This window comes from Onthophagus taurus, chromosome 11 (genome assembly GCF_036711975.1).
Source record: "Onthophagus taurus isolate NC chromosome 11, IU_Otau_3.0, whole genome shotgun sequence".
NCBI classification, from domain to species: domain Eukaryota; kingdom Metazoa; phylum Arthropoda; class Insecta; order Coleoptera; family Scarabaeidae; genus Onthophagus; species Onthophagus taurus.
The window spans coordinates 19,002,104-19,027,444 of record NC_091976.1 but is presented as its reverse complement, the minus strand read 5'-3'; the positions used below and the strand labels follow the sequence as shown (position 1 = coordinate 19,027,444).

Sequence of the window (25,341 nt, the reverse complement as noted above, 5' to 3'; positions counted from 1 at the left end):
ATGACTAATTTAGTAGAGGTAACGCAGTTCATCAGCGAGCACATGGATAAACGGGAACAAGTTGACATAATTTACACAGATTTTACAAAGGCATTTGATAGATTAGATCATGGAATACTTCTTTCTAAACTCTGCAGTCTTGGATTTACCAATGATTTCGTGGATTTAATTTCATCTTACCTCTCCAATAGACTTTGCTATGTGAGCTACAACGGTTTTAAATCTAATACGTTCACTGCTGGCTCTGGTGTTCCACAGGGTTCCAACCTGGGTCCCCTTCTATTCAATGTTTATCTGAACGATCTATTACGACGACTTGATTGTAATGTGCTTGCTTACGCCGATGACCTAAAGATATTCGCTCGTGTAACATCCCCTGAAGACTGTGTTATCTTACAGCGCAATCTGAACATTATCAGTTCCTGGTCAATACAGAATGGAATTGACCTTAACATAGCAAAATGCGTTGTCGTATCTTACACAAGGTGTAATAACCCATTAAGGTTTAATTATAGTGTGGGAGTTGAAGCAATACGCAGAGAACGCGCTATTCGAGATTTGGGTGTCTTATTCGATGACCAGTTGCAATTCAAAGACCATGTTAACGCTATAGTAAAGTCAGCCTCTGGTGCATTGAGTTTCATCATCAGGCAATGTAAAAAATTTAACAACGTAGCTGCATAACAGTACTTTTCTATGCGTTTGTTCGTACAAAATTGGAATATGGTTCTATGGTTTGGTATTCGTATTATACTTCTCACCAGCTCATGCTCGAGAGAGTGCAGAAGAGGTTCTTAAAATACTTACATTTTAAAACAGTTGGTCAGTATCCGGAGCGAGGTGTTGACTACGTTGCGTTATTGGAAGAATTTAATTTTTCATCTTTGCACAATCGTAGAGAAGATGCTAGTAGAAAATTTTTATCGAACATCGTCAATTGTACTGTCGACTCACCTTCACTTCTTGCTCGAGTTGGATTCATTATACCCAGACCTGGTATCAGGAATAGCAACACATACCAGGTGCCGATCGCTAGGACCAACGTTCTGATGCGGGCGCCTCTGACACATATGGCACGGAACGCAAATAATGAAGTTACCACTTAAACTATATATCCCTTATTAATTTTGTAATTTGTAAAATATCCCTATTGTGACATATTATTATTATTATTATTTTTTTTTTCTCTTGTTTTTGTTTTGAATTTATCTGAATTGCTATTAATTTTTGTTTTGTGCGCTTCACATCTCACTTTACCTTTTCTTCTCTTTGTTGTACATTATCCTGTAATTGGGTCTTCCTGTTGGATAATAAAGAGAAATATTATTATTATTATACAACACCTTCATAGTACTAGAAACAAATCTGGTAAGCGTTTAGTAGTACCACCTCCTTCTAAGTATTACACCTACATAGATGCAAAATTTTATAACATTATTCCAAAAACTATAAGAGATTCCAGTAGTTTTAGAATTTTTTGTAAAAACGTCCGCGAATATATTAAAATAAATAAAGATCTTTTCATTCATACATACTCCTCGAATTCTAATCTCGTAATCTTGCATTCATGTCATATAATTTTTGTTTTCTTTATTATATTATAATTAATGGTGCATCACAGACGTAATTATACGTCTATAGCACCTATCAAAGAGTAAGTAGTACATTTTGAAGTTTATACAAGGCATAGAATTACATTTGTTTTTGATTATGTATCTCAATTGTACTTTTGTTATGCTTTAATTTAAATAAAGTTGATTTTGATTTGATTTGATTTGAAGTCTGCAACCGACTCTGCATTATGCTTTTTAGATTTATTGCAAACAATTTTTGTACAACATATTTATCTCGATTAGTTCTAATAGCAATAGATTTCTTTCTTCTATTTTAACATATTAAAGATTTACTCCTTAAAAATTATAATACCTAATAATAATTTGGTTGTGGATTAAACTTTTTTGGTTCATTATAAATAGTTCTTAAGCACAACATATTTCTCGATTCGTTTCAGTTTTTGTGTAGTGATAGATTTATAAAAGCTTACCATACATTTCAATATTTTTGGAAATTTCGCTTTATTCCCAAACAAATTGTGGCAAGAAGATCTATGGAAAGTAAGATATTATTTATTAGACAATAAAATCAACACTAAATTTCCTTCAAAACGTTTATTATTTCATCATGATATCTTAATTTATTTTGGAGATACGATTACTACATTCTTATTTTTTACTATTATTATTAGTTGACTATAAGCCATTCCAATTATTTAGAAATTTTGTTGATTACTAGTCTGATTAGATAAATTTACCTAAATGAACTGTTTATAGCTTTACCGTTTATATTACAGATTAAAAAAATCCAAATGTATTAATTAGAATATTTAGCGAACCTGCTGAATATAATTGAATGGTAACAGGCCAATATATTGAATATTACTGTTATGGATTGTATAATTTTGTTTGTTGGTACGCACATTGCATTACCAGCATGTGTTGGCCACAATAGATGATAAACGGCCGACATACTATTAATTATTTACCGCGTTCGTCCCAATTATCTCAAACACGCTCTCGTAATTAACATCCGAAATTAACTGTCCCCCTGTTGACAGTTACCCCCTTCAATTTGAATCTCACTCCAAAATTTAACCGCTATCAAGAGTTAAATTTTTTTTAATTATAGTTAACTTCTAATTAAGTCTAAACATTCATCTGTAATTAAATTTAAACGCGAAATGTTGTCGGAAATATTTGGATCGTTTTAACCGCGTTTGGTGTTATTGATTTAGATTTTTATTTTTTCATTGCGTTGAAAAGTTCCCCTTTGTAACCCATCGACAGCTAAAATTAAATCGTACAAACAAAAAGCGAGATGAATAATTACATTCGGAACCGAGCGATGTCCATGTCCATGTGGAAAATTTTATCCGACCTCTCTCTCTTCATTGATATACCACAAAAAAGTCACGTTACAATTGTTCAGAGATAAAAGTGGTCGGGGATAATTGTATTTTGTGCAGATTAGGTACATTGGGACGGCTCTTTGTTTCAGCAAATCATCAAATGAAACGCAACGAAAAAAATAATAACGTGTAACGCGAAGTTGGGTAGATATCACGAGTCATATTGTGGAACACAAAAAAAAACGTTTCAAATGGTTGCGCCTTTTATGGACAAACCAGCTATTTTAATGTTCCTCAACGGTGGTAATTAAAGGAGCTCGTCGTTATCTCCAAAACGTAGTTTTGCCTCGTTTTCAGTTTCCGGGCGCTTACCGCAACAGTTGCAACTAGGAGAACCCGTAAGGTTTTCATCTAATGGCAATTATTTCAAAAGGAAGTCACAACAGTCTGGAATGTCTCATTACGTCGGAAAACCCGACAAACAACAACCGGAAGGCAACAGGAGGTTTCCTGTTCTATTTCACTTTGAGCTTCACTTTGTCACGATTGGAAACAAACAAAGCAGATCTTTTACCAGGACAACTTCAATTACATGAAACTACTTTACGAAAACGTATGTACCTGCTACCATCACCATCTCCTCCTTCCTTTAATACCCATGGCTTTCTTGTGTCGAGCTGGCAAAAAGTAGAACGATTTCCGCTCGAATGGATTCGAACATTGTACGTGTCCATTAGGATATTTTAGCGTACCGGAAATGGAGCTGCGCCACTCCGTTTTGACATTAATTTCCGGACGGATCTCGACGATACAGAAGCGTACGTGCAACGGCATCCGTAGGGGGGCACGTAATACGAACGTTTAACGCCCCCAACATCCCCCATTTCGCATTACCTATCTACATTCGTGTAGGCTTTGGCACCTCCACGTACGACGGCAACGTGCGTAATGCACGCGATAACTACAGAATATGGAATGCACGACATGGATCGGTGCATAATTTCGTTCAATAGATTTATTGAGATGTTCTTTGGAAAAGATTTAATATAAGATGTGGAATTCTTTGCACATTATATTAACATTATATCTCCAATTTTTTTCAAAAATTATAAATAACTGTATATGGTGGTAATACTAGAACATAATTTGCAGTACCAATATGAGGCAGCACGCCAACAAGTACTTTCAAAGCCCCATTGTACTTCAATTCCCTTGAGAGTACACCCGCAGAATAAACACAGTCGAGAATCAATTCAGGAATTCTGGGCCATCCAGGGCGCACACAAAGCGGTTAAGTGCATTTTCGGATAGAATTCGCCTTCTCCAACGCCTCGAGTACCGTTACGATTTCCCTCCAAATGAAAAATAATGCACAAACATGACTTGTTTTCCTTTTAATATTTATTTTCTCTGTTCTTTTTATGAACAGGTGATGGATGTTTCTGGACGTTGTGCCTGTTTAGCATGTGTGAGGCCGAAGTTTCGTGTTAACACCGCCCATCGTGATTGATGGCCCTATCATACGTATATCGAAAATACGTTCGCTTAGGATAGATTTTTTCTTGGTTCAATCCTGAATGGAGGAGTTTTCCATTAAAATATAAACAGGTCGCTTCCGATCATCCGTCAAGGGTTTCGATTAACCGACCGTCTCAAAGTCTTCACTTTACATCGAGGGTCACTTAAAATCCTTTGACGCGAACGCAGTATTAGCTTCAATGGATCCTCGTAGATAAGGATAGACGTGCGATTCTGATACGACTCGTTAATGAAAATTTAAATAGAGGAGGATGTTATTTTCGCAATTTAATGGTAATTAGATATTGAATCGATTAACTAGGTACTAGATGATGGTGTAACTCAATAGAACTTCGTAACCTGTAATCCAATTCTTGCAATTAACTCAAAAGCAGTTTGAGTTAAAATTTCTATTTTCAGACTAAATCCAGAAAGCTTCTTACCATCTGAATACAGTTCGTTTAACCATAAAGACGGATTTGTGTTTGTATGTATCGACTATAACGATGAAGCTAATTTGGTTGGAAATGTTGGAGAAAGGGTCGTTAGTGGAAAGTTGTAGTTGTCAACGCATATCGCTTGCATTTGAAAAGGGCGTTGCGACGTTGCAACGAAGGTGAGAGCGCCTGTCTTTGATGAATCGGTGACTGAGTGATTTGCATACAAATTACATTCACGTATCACGCGAGACGTTTCCACAGCTAGGGGGAATGCAAAACATTGCGTGATATCGATCTTAAAGCGGGGACGCCGTCGGATATCGCTGCCAAGGTTTTTTTTATTGTTCCTGGGAATACCTATTAAGATGAGTGTGAATATTAAGTCGTCAAGTATGAATTTTAAATTGTTCAAGTCCGGTCCTGTGTATTACACCACCCTAAGATTACTTGATGCGCACGTAAATTATCCCGGAGAATTAGTGCTCCTCACCAATGAATCAAGTAATTTCGCCCACCACCCACTGATATGCAATTACGTACCCTAAACACGCAATTGGTAATAATAAAAATTGGATTAGTTTCCACACACACACCCTGCGGCACGTAGTTAAGCTTCAACGCAAATATGGAAATATGTTCCGATTAATTATATCGATTTATCGTTCTGGCTACGATTTGTACTTCCCCAAATAGTAATTCAAGTTTGGCTTAATCTAGATTGCTCTAGGTGTTTAATCTAAAAGCCGTAACATCAATAGTAGAAACAATTTTGTTTGTGTTATTAAAAGCTCTTTCGCAGCATGGCAAAAATTACTGGTTTACGAGGTGCAATAAAAACGCACGTTATAAAACTTGCGGGAACCAGGGTCATTAGTTCGTCCGTGAGCGCTTATTACGTTTTAATGAAAAATGCAGATCGTATCAACGTGTTGGTGAACCACAATTTCAGACGTGAAAGATAACCATCGCGTTGGTTGTATTTTTTTTTTTTCAAAGGGAAAGTAAGATTAATTAAGTGCATGCTATAATTTAATAATCCACATAAATAATCAATATATTTCTTATTTTCTAAATTCATGTAAAGAAATTTTCCTGGATTAAAAAAAGTTTGATGACAATCGCAAGACTTATACGTTAACATAAGTAGGTGACCATTTTTTACACGTCTCAAAAGAAATAATTAAAGACTTGTGCAATCCTCCTTCGCCAGTCCTTTCGAGTCTTTCTCTTCTCTATTTAATACCTTTTTTACCATTTAAGTACCGTTGCAGCCTTTTTTTCCAGTCCCCATATTACCTTTTCAGTTTCTGTAGTCTCTTTATTCATTAAGAAGTAGAAAGAAATTATCAATCACTTTCTACTTTTATTCTTTTCTGTCTTGTACCTGTTATGCCAATGGAGTTTCTTTCTAATCTCTTTTCCTTCGTCCTCTTTCTTAATTTTCTTTCTGTGTTCAATCAAGCGACTGATTCCAAAGATTGAAAATTGACAAGAAGAAGATTGGTTATAAGAAAAACATGCCAAACAAAGAGTGGAAAAAAATACAGATTCTGTACAGAGAGGAGGGTGGCTGAAATTTTACATTTAACTGGAATTTGATAATGTGACACCGTAAGCACGTTTGTAGCGAACAATTCTTTGAAACCAATTTTCTAGCACTCTTTCATAGATACTAGATATTCAACTGGGGCATTTATTTGAAAAACAACACATGTCCAAAAAAAAAGTTTTGAGAAAATCAAGAAAAATTGCTTGCCTTTATACTGTAAAGGATTTTGATTTTATTGAGGTGTTTTTGTAATTACATGTAGAATAAAAAAACAACTTTTGACTTTAGTTTTTGTTTATTTTGCACGCAAAACTAAAAAATTATCAAAAATTAAAAAATATTGGAAAAGTAACACTTGTTACCTATATTATTTCCCGCCACTGCTATTATCGTCACTCATAATTTCAGTACTTTGAATGTCTTCCGAGGTATCCTGCTGTACCTTCGCGTTTGATCGTAGGTTAAGATAAAACTCCTTATTACGAGGATTCTTAAGATATTTCGTAAGTTCCATCAAATCTCTGAATTTTTTTTGAATTTATTCTAAGTGTACGTTGGTTAGGTATCAGCGCTATTTCTGAAGCTTTTTTTCCCGCAATGGTATGCTATGTCCAGGGACCATGATAATTTTGGCGTATTAGCACTTGCCCAGGATACTCTTTAGATATTTAATACATTCTGGTCAGCCGTCAGAAAAGAACCAGATTTCATTAGTTTGGCTTGGTAAATGTTCTTTAAGATAATGAAATATCATGGAAATGACTTCATTTTGACCACGTTTGGCCGTTCCCTCATGATATGTGTTCATATTAACATCATTGCTTCGGATTTCGTGTATTCCAAACACATAATGCCAAAGTTGTCTACTATAAAATACTTTGTTAGTCGTTAAATTAAGTAGCGGAAGATTTTGCATAAAATCGAAAACAATGGCCGTTACTTTAGGATTACTTTGACATTTTGCTTTAACCTTTCGTTTTATATCATAAAAAGCTTTCGCTTTAGTCTGATGGAGATGTCTTTGCTGAATTAACTCATTTTTCTTGGATTCCTCAGTATCTTCTTTTTTAAGTAGTGTTTCTGTTTCATCACAAAACGTACAAGTGTCACATCTTGGGTAGGCAAATGAAATATTAAATCGAGTTCGAAATATGTCATAATAAACGAAGTAAGACACTTTTGATGATGGGTGAAGTTCCAGAAATGCTTTGTACATCTTTTTCACATTTAACTCTGATGGAAGGTAAATTTTCGTTTTGTCCAGTCTTCGGGTGTAGTGACTTTGTCGGCCTTTCAAGGAGGAAATGTGCTCAACATCGGAGGATTTTGTCTTCTTTGGTCTATTTCTATGTTTTCCACGACCATCTTTTGGAGAAAATCCAGTCATATCTATCTCTTTATTTCTAATCCGGCGAACTCGCATTTCACTAACACCAAAAATACTACGAAATGCTTTAGCATACACCTCCACTTCTTGTCTAAGTAGTCGATTTTATATTTAAATGATGCTGTATGTGGTGGACCTTGTTAATCACGATATTCGCCTGCCTCATCACTGTCACTTAAGTTTACATTATTATCTATAGTAAAAGAATTTCGGCTGCGACGTCTCTGAACAGGTATTATGATAATAAGTCCGTGTACCTCTGAATCCTATTCATTTTTCGATTTCATATTGTTAAAAAAATTAGGTAACTCGAGCGGCTGTTCCGGGGATATCACTTGAAAGCAACGGCAGCGTTTACATCTGTGATAAAAAAATACTCAGATATACACTAAAATCACTACAAAAACGAATGAACTTAAACATGCAATAAATCACTAACTTATCAAAAAACACCTGCAGTCTGGTCCTGTTTCTCGAGGTAAAACATCTTTGTCACCTTTATGTGTTCTCAGCAGTGTTGTTAAATAGCCGGGTATTTACTAAATTTCCTGGATATATACCCAAGGGTATTTACCCAAGATGGGTATTTAGAGGTATTTATAAAATTTAATTTAAATTGAGTTGATGGCAGTTTTGCAAGCACTTCAAGAATGCAGAGTCGATTATCGATATACCAAACTTATTTATAACATCCCCAAGAATGCTACAATGACGGTACAATTGCATGAAAGTACTGAAGAGGGTAAAAGTAGTAAAGTACTGATTATGAGTAAAATAAGGCGATACACTGTTGAACCCAAATTGTTCATCACAGTCCTCAAAGTGCATTTAGACAACTAGATTGGACCCAAAAAGGCCTAAACATTGATTGCAAATGCTTAAGTAATTTGCGCTATGCGGACGATATAGTTCTTATATCGGATAGCCTTGGAGAGATTAAACTAATGCTGAACGACTTAAAGGAGTTGTGTGCAAGAGTCGGTCTAAATATCTACGAGGAGAAATCAAAATTTATGATAAATCTTGTTCCCAGCTATAACATCGAAATTGGGGATAATGAGATTGAGAAGGTTGACAGCTATGTATATCTTGGCTATGAGGTTCGTGTATTGAGAGGTAATCAAACAAGCGAACTAAACAGAAGGATCACACTCGTGAGGCCAACCCAAAAGGCCAAGAAAGGCTTTCAATCAATGAGTGTTTCCGGTTATAACATAAGACTCCGAAACTTTAACATTAATTGTAGCCACTGCCAAGAGGGTCCAAGTAATGCAAAGATAGATGGAGAAGTCAATCCTGGGTCTAACTCTGAGGTACTACATACGAAATGAAGACCTATGAAGAAGAATAGGCGTAAATGAACTGGTGGTCAACATTGTGGCAAAGCTTAAGTGGAACTTGGCGGGTCATGTCGTGCGAATGAAGAATGAGCAGTTACTTGAGTGGACACCGCGAGTGAACAGACGAAGTAGACGTGAAAAGTATGACCAACAATTGGATTCAGACAGCACAGAATAGAACCGAACGGGACAGAATAGGGGAGGTCTATGTCCAACAATGGACGCAGAGGACTGCTTGATGATAATAATCATAATAACTTGATCTAATCTAAATTACGACAGATTCGTTTAATGATAATACGTCTTTGATTATTGACAATTCCTCGTTTTCAACGTTCTTATCATCTTCCTCTTAATTTTTTTTGGAATCTGATATACTTTGACTGGTATCACTTTTGTACCTACTGTTTGGGTATTTACCCTAGGCAGTGGTAAATACCCGGATAAATACCCATTTTAGAAATACCTACCCGTCGGGTATTTACCCAACGCCCATCACTGGTTCTCAGTGGGCTAATCCACTCACTTTTGCACGTTTTATTATTTTTCGCCGGTAAACCTTTCGTAATCTTTTGCGTGGTTTGTCTGTTGGGGAAATCTCACAAATTTCATCACCCACAACACCAGAGGTACTAGCTTGATCAAAATCTGCCATTTTAAAAGTATTATATATTGGCAACAAAATAATGTAATATAGCACTTATATGCCACCCACGATAAATAACAGAGTCACTATTAAGCAAGTTGACAGACTAAGGGCCACTTTTACCATCGTCCTATTATTTTACCATAGGGATAGTTGCTATGGTTACTGAGGTTTTAAGTGCTCTCATTGGTTGAACGCTGGAAATAACTGCCAGATAAACTTAACAAAAACATGGTAAAAGTGCCCTGAGCCGCCGTTGAAGTTAACCCGTGAATATTTTCGGACAACTGTTGTTTTTACAACAAAGCGCGTGGACATCTGTTGTTTTTCCAAAACATGCCGAATTTGTGCATTGATTGGACAACTGATGATTTCACACTATTTGATGTTTAGAACGTGTGTATATGGTACTTTACTATGTAAATCTACATAAGGTGGATTTTCGGTTAAAATAGACATGTGTTGTTTTTCAAATAAACGCCTCAATTGTTTGATCAGCTATGTGGCATGTAGCAGTTCTAGCCAATAATAGACTTCTAAAATGGTACGATACTGAACTCCATTAATCGTTATGTGGTGATCAGTTCCATCGGCGAAAAAATATAGTCCAGTCACGCCTTCAGCATTAAATCCATACCACACGTCACTTTTTGTGGTTATAACGGAGTCTTTTGAAGCACATGTGATTTTGTTACTGTCCAAAAAAGTAACTAAATTATTATTTGCAATATTTCGAAATTTTATTGTTTCTTCTACAGGCAATTACTAAAAAACAACGAAGTTACTGACAAGAAAAAACAACCTTTCAATTTAGTTACATTATAGTTCAGTGAAATCGGGACAGTTGAAATACATCAAAACAATTCTTGACTACTCATTAAGACAAAAAAAGTCAAAGTTATGGTTATTGATAAACCCATTAAGCCAGAAATGGTTCATCGCTGAAGAGAAATCTGAGATGTTTCGGCGCTTCAAATGGCCAAGACGCTTCAGTTCTTGAATAAATTTGATCTTGTAAAGATTTAAGCCAAGTTTACACACACTATTGCACTACAGCCCATTGTGAGCCTTGGCCTCTTCTACAACACGCCTATATTCCTCTCGATTTTGGCCTAAATTGCTACAGTACTGTACATGTAGGGCGCTCAAATCTTGCCTAACATTGTCCATTCATTTTATTACCTTTGCAATTGAAACCGATTGAGAAAAATATTGTGTGTTCTAATTAGATCTAGCCTATCATAACTTTTTGGGAATAAAACAAAATGTCAAAAGATGTTGAAATGGATAGTTTACTTAAAGAATCCAACACTAATCCCGATCGAGAAAAAGTTGTGCATGAAAGTTGTTACATTCACTACTGTTTGCTTATGCTTTATTTCTCGAACTTTTCAAAATGGGGGGAAATAGCAATCGTCTTAGAGAAGGTTACGGCGCGAGTTGCTTCGCTTTGGATAGTCTAGGATTCGTTAGAGTGCTTAGAATCACTTGCGTATACACTTAAATTGTTCCTAACAATCATATCTTCTATGTGAACCTAAAAAATTTGATTAAAATTAATAATTAAAGAAAATACAATGTTTTTAAAAAGATGTTCTTATTTTTTAAGAAACTTTTGACGAATGTTTGAACAACAAAACACTTTTTTAAAATTATGTATATAACTTTTAGGTTCAAATTGAAAACAACATCACTTTTTATATCTGAAACAAATTTCAGGAATATTGGTTGAGTATTTTTTGAGATATCGTGTCCAAGAGTTGTAAAAGCGGAGTTTTGTGAAAATCGCCTTTAAAGCTTCGAATTGTAAAAATTGATTTTTTTCAATTTCCAATGACCTTTCGTTTCTTGATAAAATGAACTTTCCATCGCCAACTGTTCTTTCCGTGCTTTCCGAGCTTATATGGACAGCGATTCGTTCCACCACTCTTGCCGAGTCATTCGGTGATCATCCATTTTATCGTATATTTTGGCTTGCTTACCAATAATAGTATTCAATAAATTTTTTATTCCTAATATGGCTCTGTGTCCTTCATTAAACAGGCTACCCGCAATAAAAGCAGAAATTTCAATTTTTTTCCAGCCCGAATGTAGGTGCTTTGGGATCAATCGCCAAACCATCGAGTTGAAGCTTTCGTTAGCATTCTGAGTGTGATCTCCCAAACATCTGACGAGCAAATTATGTTGGAATAGATCTTATTGATGTAAATTGCCACTACATGTTTTTTTACTTCTGGATGAAATGGTAAAGAATGCCAACTCTCAACTCCTAACGGACAGTACTGATGATTTGGATGTTCGTCTGTAGAGCATATGTGATAATATGTGGCCGTTATCACTTTATTAATAGCCAGGCCATAATATGTAGTTAGTTTTTTTATTAAAGCATCTATCAATTTTCCTGTCCCTCTAAGCTTTTGTGTTTTTCTTATGCTTTAATCTCGACTCTGACGCACATTCTCTTTTCAACATCTTATTTCAGTAATCAGATATTCTAATCTTAGTTTTCATGCTCATACTATGCCTAATCGCTGCTTTAGTTATTTGAGCGTATACCTCTGTCTTCAAGCTTTTATCGCTAATTGAGCAGACTCCCAGGTATTTGAATATCACTTGTTCCATATTTTGATTGCATATCGCTAATTTGAATCTTCTTAGATCTCTATACACTGTAAGGGATTAAGCTTTTTGAGTCGATTTGCTGTTATTCCAAATCTATATAACTTCTGTAAATCGTGATCATATTCAAATATTACGACGGTATCGTTAGCGATAGGATTATTTTGTTTGTTTATTAATTTGTACCCATCACCAGCAATCTGGACATTCTTAATAATTTCGTCCATGATGGTGTTGAATAATATAAGGTTGAGGCTATCACGCTGCGTTATAATCGATTTCATTTCTACTTTCTTTGTTAACCCGTTAACAAAACCCGTTAAGCCGTTTTTATAGATGTTGTGTTGTTGTTGTCGAATTCTTTGATAATTTCTAGAATGCGTCGGTCTACATCTCTTCTTCAATAGTTCTAGTATATCAATTAATGTCACCTTGTCGAAAGCGTGGGTAAGATCTATAAAGCACATAAAAGCTGCATTATCCAATTCAATGAATTTTTCAAACTACAAGATTTAAAAAGATATATAAAACCTTGTAGACTACCTCACGCTCAACAGAATGGATTTAAAAAGTATTCTACAAAATTATAGATAACAATAAGAAGGCAACTCGTTTAAGTCATCCTGGGTTTTATCACTTGCGAAATTTATAATTTAGGTAATATAATATGGTGCAATATTGATTCTGGTTTAATTGTGAGTAGAATCTAGAATATCAATTTTCGGAACAGCCTATCCAATTATATGGTGTGCTGGAATTAATCCTGCATTAACGAGAATCCTTTAAATACTAGATATGTTTTATCAATAACCTATGAAATCATAATGGAGTTGGAATCATCAAGACTCGTTATATGGTGTTATTTATTCCTTATATTTAACACAAGATTAATAGTAACTAAAAATTGTATATTAATTTATTGTAATGTATGATATTTCATCTATAAAACAAACTTCTACCTAGAACCAGATCAGCTTTCGGAAGGTAACGTTTCTAAATCCCTTGAAAAAGATTTATTTCGCCTCTGAGGTTTGTAATTCGTTCTGACACGTGACACTTCTTTTTCCTTCTCAGTTATAAATCACCGGTAACGATTTCTTAGATGCAGGCATTTCTATCATTAAATCTTTTTAACAACCACCACATCTCCCATAATTCAAAACTTTATATAGTTTGAAAATTTGCAAATGTACCACCCGGTACACATTATCGCTTTACACATTAAAGGGGTAAATTTTAATTTGCTAATGCACGTTGTAATCAAACCGGCCGGTGTTACCGCCGGAGTTTCTATTCAAAATTATTGTTTCAACATAATTAACGTATTGTGTGCGGGAAACAATGGTCCGGCGCAGCTGGAGTCCTCACAGCCATGTGAGGGCCAGCGACATCCCGGCGCTTATGTAAATCGCAAATATTAATTACTAATTGAGTATACTGGATGTGATCGTTTATAAACGTTGACAAGGATGCAATAATCGGCTTTTATCCGGTTTCCAATCAATCGTTACTATTGCGTCAAAGCGCGACGTGAATTGAAGCTTTAAAAACCGTCGTTGAAAGGACGTGATTTTGGCACTGAATGTTGAAAAGGTAACGTTGGTTCTGGGATCAATATCGAAAATGGGGCATTCGGCTGTGGTTGGCGATAACGCGTGACAAATGCAGCATTAATATTAATACGCGCAATCAGCTCGCAGATGTATATCTATCGATTTGTGGTTTATGGAGGTTTCAGTAAGCGGAAGGTCCCTTCCACCTCATATAATTGCTCGGGATAATATTGTAGTATCAACTTGTGTGAATCAATCATCTCTTGTGATCTCCATTCATGAATACCAAATTAGTATCTTCCTGTTAATAAATAGTTTTCCAATCAAATAGAAAAAGCTATTTTATTTTATTGAAGGTAAGGGAAAATGAAACATGTTCGAATTTCGTCGACCCTTAAATCTCACAATGTACTCCTTCGGATCCTTATAAATCACGCGGTCCCAGATTGGTATCGGCAGTGTGCGTGGATTCGGGTACTCCCCGGGTAGCATACAGAATGCCAGTAACGAAGGGACCTCCTTTATTTACATGTGCGATCGTGTACTGGTGATTTATTCAAAGTCCGGACAAGAACCGAAACGTGTGTCGGCTATCAGAGGACCCGACCATCAATTGATTATATTTCGACGTCCTGTGAAGCTTTACAACGTCTCAGAGCCCGAGTTCCTGTTGCCCAATCGAACCGATTGCCGACGACGACTACGTCCTCGATTGACGGACGACAAAATCCCGAAATACTTTTTAAAATTATCAGGTTTGCTTTTGTTGTGTTCTTTAACGAACGATTTGCAAAGAATAAAATGTCTAAAATTTTAAATCTTAAAATGTTTAAAGTTTCAAATACACTTTTTGAAAGCACTTGGAATATTCAAAGAGAATCTGATAGCTTTGTAGGTTTATAATTCAAAAGTAATGAGGCAGAAATGTCCTTTGAGTTTCTGTAGCCATTTTTGAGGGTATTTAAAAAGGATTCGTTGAATAGTAAAATATCAGATTCCTTTAAATAAAATTGAAAAGAGTATAAATGACAGTTTATAAGTGGAACCATTGAAAACGCCGTCATGAAATTCACGCCCTGAAATTCTCTGTAAAATTGCCTCTTGATTAAAGGATCCGTCCCCGCAAATAGACCTTCGTGACCGTACTATGAACGTAGTCGACGGACGGCGCGACGACCATCGGGGGGGCCGTTAGAGTGGTCACTCTTCAGCCCTAATTCGAACAAATGAACACGAACGTTGCCTACTTGAGCATTCGGGGTGCGAAAGCTCGGGCATCGAGACGCCTCTATCCCCCGGAAGAGGTGTGAGTAGACCGACGTGGCAACTCCGCGGTTGACGACAGCCGGCAATGTCCGCTAATGATTAATGTGGACAACGTCGGGCTTCGGTTATTCACGGATGGTTGATTTATGGACACGACCCAGCCTTCTCTATGGGTCATTAAACATTCAAATTGAGGCCCTTGTTTTTTGGACACTGCTAAAGACAGATTTTCTATAGGTTTTTATCTCAAATATAGACTCTGTAAAAAGTCAATTATATATATAAAATATAATATCGGCGTATTAGTCCTAATTTTACGGTAACATTTCAATAAATTGTTTAAAATTTATCCAATACATTGTCACCAACACTGATTCCATTGACCTCAATATGTCTAGCAAATACTTTTCACACACTAGAACACTTCACAAAAAAGGTCATTCCATCAGAGTTTGCTCCTATGCCTTGTATTGAAAGCAGTCATTTCCCCACCTCAAAGAGTTTATACTTGAATGGCAGCTATGAAAGCTCTAGGACTTTTAGAAATGGGGTTGTGGTCCCATTAACCATGGGCATATAACATTTATACTTATTAAACTTCAAGATCCAGCTTAATTTAATGATCGCTTACAATTAAAGGATAACTGCAATCTTTGTCAATTAACGTTCACAGTTCGTAACATCTAAACGCTTTAACTCCATTTGCATGACGTTAAAATATCAATCAGTACTATTCATTCAAATTCACAAAAAAGAATTTAAACCCTCAACATTCCTTCACTTCCAGCATTTTAAATTACATTGTCAAAGGTTTTAGTCACCCCAAGTAGACCTAAGGGTTGAAATCAGAAACTACAAGCTTCTATCCCGGATCCATGTTGACATGGAAGTTACAGAGTGACTAAGATAGTATACATCCATTTAGGTTCGTGTCCATTTTGACTCAATACACATATCTGGCAGATAACCAAGATCTATATGCAAGCCAATCAAATCTATAACATAGCCTAAATAGGTCAAAGAACAGCAATAAAATCTATATTTCTCCCAATTGAAAGTTAAAGCAGTCTTAAAAAATAGACTAAATTTCTCTTGCAAGATTTTGAGATGTTTACGTAATGTCAGAGTTACAATAATCATGTCATCAAGATAGACGAACACATAGGGATTAACATCTGCACTAATATCTCTGCCACGTAGCTGGTGAATTTGTTAAATTTCCATCAATGCCGCAAATTTTACCATTTCTATATTTATTTTGCCATAAGTATTTTCCAATAAACGACTACCAAATTCGTTTATTATTCTTTCTAAAGAAGGTTGAAAATGAGCGTCTGGTAAAAAACTATCAGACTATCAAAACTGATAAGCTGAGACTTTTCCACAATTCCTAATTTTAACATATTATCTAATTCCACATCCACAAATTTTTGTATTGGTATAAATACCATTGTTTGAAGGTGTTTGAGGTGGGTTATCTCTTCTCCTTGGCCTCATTAGAAAAAGGTCTCTGAGTGTCTGCCAAAAATCTGACCCCAAATTTCAAGAATGCTGAATGTAGGAATAACGAATAACGCAGCTTATTTGTAATTACTCTGATTAAAAGGTAATCAATAGTATCCAACCAAAATTCAATTTTGAGATGAAACCGACACCGTAATTCGAGCCGTCCTGTTTTAGACAAAGCCGAAGCTGAAACCGAATCTTTTCTTAAAATATCTCTTTTAACGTTCATTTTATAATAAGGCGTAAAATTTGTAATGTGTTTTAAAACTTCGTTCTTCTAATTTCGGCCTTTGCACCAAAACTAGTTAGACACAAAAACTAAATAAAGACCAATAGAAGTACAACGAAATCTTTAAAGTGTTTGATCTTTTAAAAAAGTTAATAACAATTGCGATAAAGTTGATCAATCTTTCTTAATCCCGATCATCTGATCGTCTTTTCTATCTTTATCGTTTACGCATCCCTAACAGTATCTATACACGATATGTTTATAAAGGATGTTTAAACAATAATTAAGAATATAAGTAAAAAAAGATTTTTAGTACAGTTAAAATACAGAAAATATCAAGATAAAAACACCACAACTTGCAAACTTAAACTATATTCTAGTTGTTAAAATTAAGATTATACTCTTCTAATAAATAATGAAAGATAAAGTAATAGATAAAACATCAAAGTTAAAGTTCGAAAAACATCAAAGTCTTCCATAATACTCATAGTTAAACAACTATATGTTGTATGCTAAAAATTTTTCTGTATTTTCTCCAAGCAGATTACACCGACGATTTGCATAAAAGCCTGCTGTGCAGAAAGATATTTTAATCCACTTTTTCTTCAGTATTCTGTTTCATTTTTTGCTTGATGGTGAACTTCCATGTATTTTCTATATCTGCCTGTTTTCGGTTGGTGACTAGCGCAGGGTTTAGTACAGGAAACAAGCTCTTCGATTTTTGTGTTTGCATCGGGTGGCTTTCATTTCGTTCATGGCAATATTGACATCTACAGAAGTCTGCAGTTTTATTTTTAATTGAATAATATTTTCATTATGGTTTTTATCTTGAAGTCGCTTGCCTTCAAGATAGTAAACTAGTCAAGATAGTCACGTAAGCTTGAACTTCAAGCTTATGAAGTTGTATCATAGAGTATAGCTTCATATAATATTTTGTCTACGACTGCTTGGATAAATCATCATTACTACACTCATTTGAGGTGATTTGAGTTACGTAATGAAGTTCATTACCGCACTGATTTCGTTACGTAACGCATTTTTAGCCCAATCAAAACATACTTAATTTATTGAAACGAACAACAATACAAAAGAAAAAGTGCTACCTATTTAAAGAGAAACAATACTATTTTTTATAAACATTAATTGTTATGTTTTTACATTTCGAAACACTTATTCCAGATGAGTAAACATGTTATTGAAACTGACATTAATTCAAAATTGTCAACAATCATTTCAAAATATTTTTATAAATGTCAAAATAGACCTTTTTAAAGAAATTGATTTTTAAGTAATTTTTAGCAGTCGTAGATAAAACGTTGTATATCACACGTGGGCTAGAGCATAATTACAGTACTCGTGGGTTTACACGACTCGGTCTATGACCTCGTCGTGCAATTCTCCATACTTGTGCAGTAATTATATTTCTAGCTCACTTGTAATATAAATAACTATTAGCACATTCGTCAGGTTTTTGTCATGTCTCAGTCAGAAAACCAGCCTCCAAAGTAGAGAGATTTATTGCTCTCTTTTGTTTAAAAAGTTGTTGCAACATTAAGTATGCAAGTATACAACATCAGATGGAGTAGCAACCTGATTTTCTGTCATAACAAAAGACATTTGACAAAATAGATAAATGGAAGACTTTGACAAATTTTCTGGATAACTGCTTCGACGAAAATGACCTACAACTTATCTAAAGGGTTTGTCTAAATATTTTATTTCGTTTATCTAAAAGCAAAACATCTTTTATGACTAATTACAGCGTATTTTCAATATCTGCTACGATATGGTATATACCCAATATTACTTTTATTCTTACTCGGTTTTATGATTTTGGTCTTCACTTTGTTATACGTTTTTGGCATTAACGGTGCCAAATCCCTTCTATAGCTCTTCTAATACATCTCTCACTTTTTATAAATATATTTATGAATACCATTAGAAGCGCAAAAATTGAGACACATCCTCTTCTTCCACAACTGAATACGGCAACATATTAACCAACATAACATCCACAATAGCTTCACCAACTCTTTGGGTTACTTCGTGGTCGCCTGGCCATACTGGTCGCATACTTTTTGTCATCAAGTCAGGTTTAGTTGATTGTACAATTTTCTATCTATTGTTACTTTTTTGAATCAAGGGCCTATAAAGATCAGCATTACTAATTTATCTTTGCAACCTGAACCGATTTCCTGAACAATTTATACAACTTTAGATAGTGATGTTTGGAATTCTGCACCTATAACAAAGTTGCTTTTGAAGATAATAAGTAGCAGAGGCACAAAACTATCCACAGTCTACTGTCTTTGTAAAAATGGTTTTAAATTCAGACCAATCTTGTAAACATATCTTTTTATGATGAAGGTATCTACGAATCAGTTGTTGTCATAATCAGAAGGAAAAAATACTGGTCCAATTCATTTTAAATAGCAAAAGAATTGTGAGGTGCTCTGCACTAAACTAGCGCGTTTTCCTGAAATAAATGGATCGCGAGGGATAAATGAAAAGTTTCCCGTGTTGACTAAGAATTTAACTAAAGTATAAAAGTTTTCATAAATCCCACAAGAATTTCTATAAAATATTTTATATCGTTTCTTGTAACATAAGCTTATGTCAAAAAATTTTTATTTACATTTTGTTGAAAGAAGCAATACGGTTTATATCACGATAGTGGATGTACGTCACCTTAATGCCCCTGCAAATAAGGTAAACTGTGTACCGTTCAGCGTCGCGAGAAATTGCTATTTTCCTAGCACTCGTCGTTATTGCGTTCGTGGAAAGATTGGATTTCGAAACTTTCATATAGCCCCGCACACTAGCTGAAGGAAAACCGACTATGTGGGTGTGTGTGTGGGGCGAACGATACCAAAAATTTTCTTTTTACATCGTGAGGAAACCTGTGCAGGGTAGATAAGGAACAGCTCTTTCCCCCCTTCATACTAAAAGATCCTATTATATTTTCATCGTCGGTCTATTAACTGAAAGCGAGGAGATTTGATACGTTGTATCTCTTGGGAATTTATATTGACAGAAATGTAATCTTTGTTATTTAGGTTAGTTACCAATTTTAATTAATAAATCACTTATTTAGATTTCTTATATAAACTGGTGGGGTACTTTTTAATTTTTCGTTGCCAAAGTGCAAACTTAATTAGCCACTAAATCCAAATTAACGGAGTTTCGAAACTTCCGTATTTAAAATAAGCTGCCGGGTATCTTCATTAATAATCCGGATGGGGCAAAAACGAAATTATAATAAATTAATATTCAGCTTAGCGTACTCTGTTCAATTATTATTTTAATTAATTATCCAAGTCGATTTCAAATTCCTTGGCTCAACATTTACATTAATAATTATTGTCCACCAAAGACAATTTGTTACAATGAAATATCACAACTTGTTTTCGAGCTTGCTGATTGCCCCTCTAATTAGTCATTAAGCGAACGAGGGCAATTACCAATCTCCGCGAAGAGACGAGACGAAGATAAACGAATGCGCTCTAAAGTGAAGTTATTTTAATAGAAACTACATCTCGGAAACAAGGAAGCTTACTTGTTCTGGAGAACTCCGTTTCTTTGAAGTGCTATATAAATTGAAATTGGAATTCGAATACAGAAGAGTACCAAGCGGCTCTTCGTTGACGATATTAGTTCACGAAATACGTCACGATATCTCAACGCAGTTCGTATAATTGTTGAAAATGACGCAGGGTATTGTTCAAGCGCATTATTCCAACCAAGCTCGAATTGTTTACATAGATTTCATCGGAATAGAGAATTCTCTTAACAATAGAGAATTTAAGAGCTTTCTTGGATGAATTATTACAATAGATTTTCATGTAATAAGGATCTAATCTTTTTAGGTTAAATATTAACTGGTTGATGTGGTAACACAAACATGTAATACAATAAAATTAAAAATTTACAGCAAGTTTGAACCGAAAGTTACCCTTTGTACTACTTTAATACATTCCTTATGAAAATTTTAAATTAAAATTAACTTTCATTGTTGGCTCTTTTATTTTTTTAATAATTTTTTTTTAATTTCAGGCGTACCAGAGTCTGTATACATCACAGCACTCAAAAAATTTCCAACTTTAAGTAGTACACCGGAAGACAAAGAGAACCACCAACAACTACAAAGTTGTACGGATTTAAAAAATGTTTGGTCACCGTGTCAGTGTCACTTAGAACTTTGCGTCGGTTGGTATCCGTGTGGACTGAAATATTGTAAGGGAAAAGGTGAAAATAAAGGTCCGATGACGTACCGTTGTGGTATAAAAACCTGCCGGAAGTGTAGTTTGTTTTCTTATTACGTCCCCCAGAAGCAACTGTGTTTATGGGATGAATGACCAACGTAAAAAAGCTTCGTTAATTTTTTTTTCGACGCCTTATTGTCTCTCTGGGTTGAAAGGTTGTTCCATTAATGTTTGGGTACGAATATATAAAAATATTTCCATACCTCTTACCTCCATCTATCACTAATCCTAGCAATTTATTGTATTTTATAGTATCAGACTGCTAATTGTGATACTTTGGTTGTTACTTCCTATTAGATTTGTTTTAAAGGTTGTGTACCTGAGAATTTTAAAGCTTAAATAAAAGGTGCTGAAAAAGAAAATACGATCAATAAGACAGAAAGTTGACGTTAGTATTTATTAGAATTAGATTCGGCTAATAAAAAATATAACTACTTAATAGTTAGTTAAAATAAAGCAATATTAATACCTATATAATTCAGTCAAAAACATCGAAAAAATTTACTTCCGGTTTGCATTAATGGAACAATCGCGCGCGTTTATTTTATAAAACGGACCAACTTGCCTTAGATTTAAAACGTTTTCTTTCTTCCTTAATTAATCTTTCGCATTGTCGTGTAACAAAATAACTATTAAATTTCAATAAGTGAAATAAAATTGTGAAGTAAGACGCGTACTATAAGTACTCAAAGTCATACTAAAAACTCATATTTAAGAATAAAAATTGTATAAGCGGTAAGAGTTGTAAATTAATATATAAATGTGCTATTTTCTATAATGATCAAATAAATTTTCGTATGAAAAAACGTTTTATTACAACAATTTATTCAAATTCAAGTTCGGTTTTATTTTCATTGTTCACCTTTGTCCAGGTGGTTTAACAAAAACCAGTTTTTCATTGTTCAGTGTATTTTTCTTTCCCTTTTCCGTAAAATTGCATCATTCTTACAATCGAGTTTGCTCAGTTCAGATAGTTTTCACAATTTCGGCTAGTGTTAATAAATGCATCAAATTAAATATTCAAGTATTTCAATTGCTTTAACTTCAAGTGTTTGTGACTATGTACTTTTTTTTTGACTTCTTTTGTTACGAACTATTCATTTATTTCGATTCAACATTTCTTATTTAGAAGTTAATTTCGCGATAAAAATGTGTTTCTTAAACCGAAATAACCGACGAATAAGCTTGAAATGGTACCCAAAGCGCACCTGCTGCACTTATTCGAGAGGGTTAATTGCATGCAGGAAGAAGTTAGCCGACCAGCTAAGGTACGTACGGGACTGTAATATAGTACATAAATGACCTGCATTAAGTTCGCAGCGTTCTACTTAATTTACTACCTTACCTTCCCATCGTAGGAGGTAATTTCCAACGTTTTGAAACCCCTATTGTGAAACCAACGGGATAATTTGTCATTTGTGATAATTTCACACAAAATGGGTATTTTATTTACATTCTAATTAAATTGTTATTTATAATTTATTTAGATATAATAGTCATGAAAAATGTGAAACATTTCTTCATGGAATAATTGTTTTATGACAAAGTACCCAGTAAACTATTTTCTTTTGTCTGTTTTGCGATGAAATGTACAAAGGATCCTTCTGGGAAGTACAATGAAAGTGATGCCTATTTGAAAAGTGAGCTAACACGATTATAATTCATTGTCATGAACTTTTGCATGCGAACTATTCGCCTACTTTATTATGCATTATAATTTATCTGAGAAAGTATTAGTTCTATTCTAGTTTTAGAGTTAGATCAGGATTATATCTGCCACTAACGCTATCTGCTCATACGATCTTACTGATAGCTAATATTACCGTGGAAGAGCTAGCTCTAATTGTATATAATGTTATGAGGAATAAAATAAGAAAAATATACAAAAAAATATTGGGTACATCCATGATACCGTTTTATACTTACTACTTAGACAACAAAAAATATGAGGATGAATTCTCCAAATATATGTCAAAATGTCAAGAAGAACGTTTCATCAGCTACTTCTTTTTTTTGCAGAGGCCATAGAGGCTTGTTCATCCATTCTGTTCTGCCAGCATTTCTTGTGATGCGGACGAGCAGTTATTTCCACCTTATTCCAGGTCATCCTTACTGCATTTTCATGCTTTTCAACATGCTCGTCGCAGTATCTCCTGCGTCCATGTTACCATATCTTCCATCTCACATTCCTCTAGAATTATTATTCTATTATCAACCTAATAAGAATTTAATTTCTTATTAGTGGCCTTTTCTCTGATCTCATAGTGTGCTTTCAGTGATAGCTCTCAAAATCTCGTTGGTACGCACAGTGTTATCACAGTATAATCGTTCTAAGGTAAGGTACCATACTCATTGGCGCCAAAATCCCAGTGGAGCCTCGGCGTCCTTCACCACTCCTCCCTGCCGAGTGCTCGGCGCCTCCATCCCTTCAATCTCAGCCTCCTCGGTGTCCACCCATCATCTGCGCGGTTGTCTCGGAATTCCTCAACCTTCAGGTTTTTATCAATGTAAATGTTTTATCCATGTAGAAAAGCCATCTAAGTGAGGCTTTCTTTATGTCGATTGTAATGGGTGGCTCATCATACAATATAAATGTATACTTCATGTAACATGATATTAAAATTCATCAGAGAATTTTTCTTTCACATATGCCTCGCAGGCGTACATATTCACTGGACGTAATAGTGTTCTATAAATCCGCTTTTATAAATGTAGTAGTCATGACCTGAGCAGGCGCTGGAGGCTAAAGTACGCTCCGTTTCCAGCATTGATTCTTTTCTGGATCTACAGCCCATTTCCATTGTTCTCTTTTAATGGCGATCTCAGATATTTAAATGATGCCCCGTTTTCAAACGAGTATTTTTCCTTCCTCTAGACTTGGGCATATATTTTGTATTATTATGGAAGCCAGCTATCCTCGATTCCTGTTCCATCTCCCGTAAGCATGTGTCCAGTTCCATTTGTCCTCTACATAACAAGTCCACATTGTCCGCGTAGGCCATGCATTGCATTGTTCGATTTAACAATGTTCATCCCTATCGTATTCTGATGCTCCTAATGATCCGTTCTAGAGTCAGATTGAAAACGTACAGGACAAGGCATCCCCTTGCCTGAAGCCACGGCTTACACACAAGCTCTCTCGATAGTCGTTTTTAGTCCTAGTATTGTTGACCTATTTTCTAATTGTAGTCTCATACTTGCTCTACCATGTGGTAGCTAATATTTTTTGGTCCGCATAACATATAACTTTTAGTTCGTCTTTTCTCATCCTATATCCGTGTTTTACCTTACGAACACGTTCTATAGTCCCACAGTGAGGAAAATTATTCTTGACTTTCAAGAAAAATTGTTTCTTGAATGTATTTCTTAGAAACAAGTATAAGATACTTTGAAAAAAATATTTTTGTTTTAAGAATAGAAGTATTATCGAATGAAGTTTCGAATGATAAGAATGTGATATTCTTATCATCGAAGAATATCAATTTTTTGTATCAAGAAATTCATTCTTGCGTCAATAATTTGTATTACTCAAATGAAGAATTATACAAGATTGTTGTTACATGAATAAGTTTTTCTAAAAATAATGATACGTTATTCTTGACTTAAGAAATCTATTCTCGATACGAAAATGGGATTGGTGCACTAAGGCACTCTTTTTCAAGATTATTGATGTACTTTCACTAAGAATTCATTTTCTTGAGAATCAAGAATGTTTGTATACTTGCTTTGATATGTGGTTTTTCTTCACTCAACAAAATGATCTTCTTGTGAATATACAAGAATATGATAAGCTTGAGCTAAGAGTAATAATCTTCGTTCAAGAATATATTTCCCTCAGTGCATCCATTAAAATGTTGAAGAGCAGTAAGCTGAGTATCACCTTGATTCTCACCTACATTTAAGGACATTCCTTCTGTGATACTTGACTTTGCTTTAATTGTGGTGATATTGTTTATATTAAATTGTCTTGGCGAAAACCTCATCTCCTCTGTTGTACCTCGCTTGTTGTTATGTGCTTCAGAATGCGTTATGACAGAGGGCCTCAAAACAGCTTTAACGCTGTATTCCTTTCTTAAAGAATGGAATAGTGACTCTGTTTCCCCAGCTCTGTGAAGTTTGTA

At 34.9% G+C, this 25,341-nt stretch overlaps 1 protein-coding gene across 2 annotated transcripts in view; it reads left to right on the top strand.

Moving 5' to 3' along the window:
- Positions 1-22,057, top strand: part of LOC111424114 (out at first) — a 149,586-nt gene extending 127,529 nt beyond the window's left edge. For both annotated transcript variants that reach the window (XM_023057545.2, XM_071199798.1), the window contains one exon: positions 21,012-22,057. In XM_023057545.2, coding sequence (XP_022913313.2) covers positions 21,012-21,313 — 302 coding nt within the window. In that variant the 3' untranslated portion in view covers positions 21,314-22,057. The remainder of the gene's footprint in view (positions 1-21,011) is intronic.
- The last annotated feature ends 3,284 nt before the right edge of the window (positions 22,058-25,341 follow it).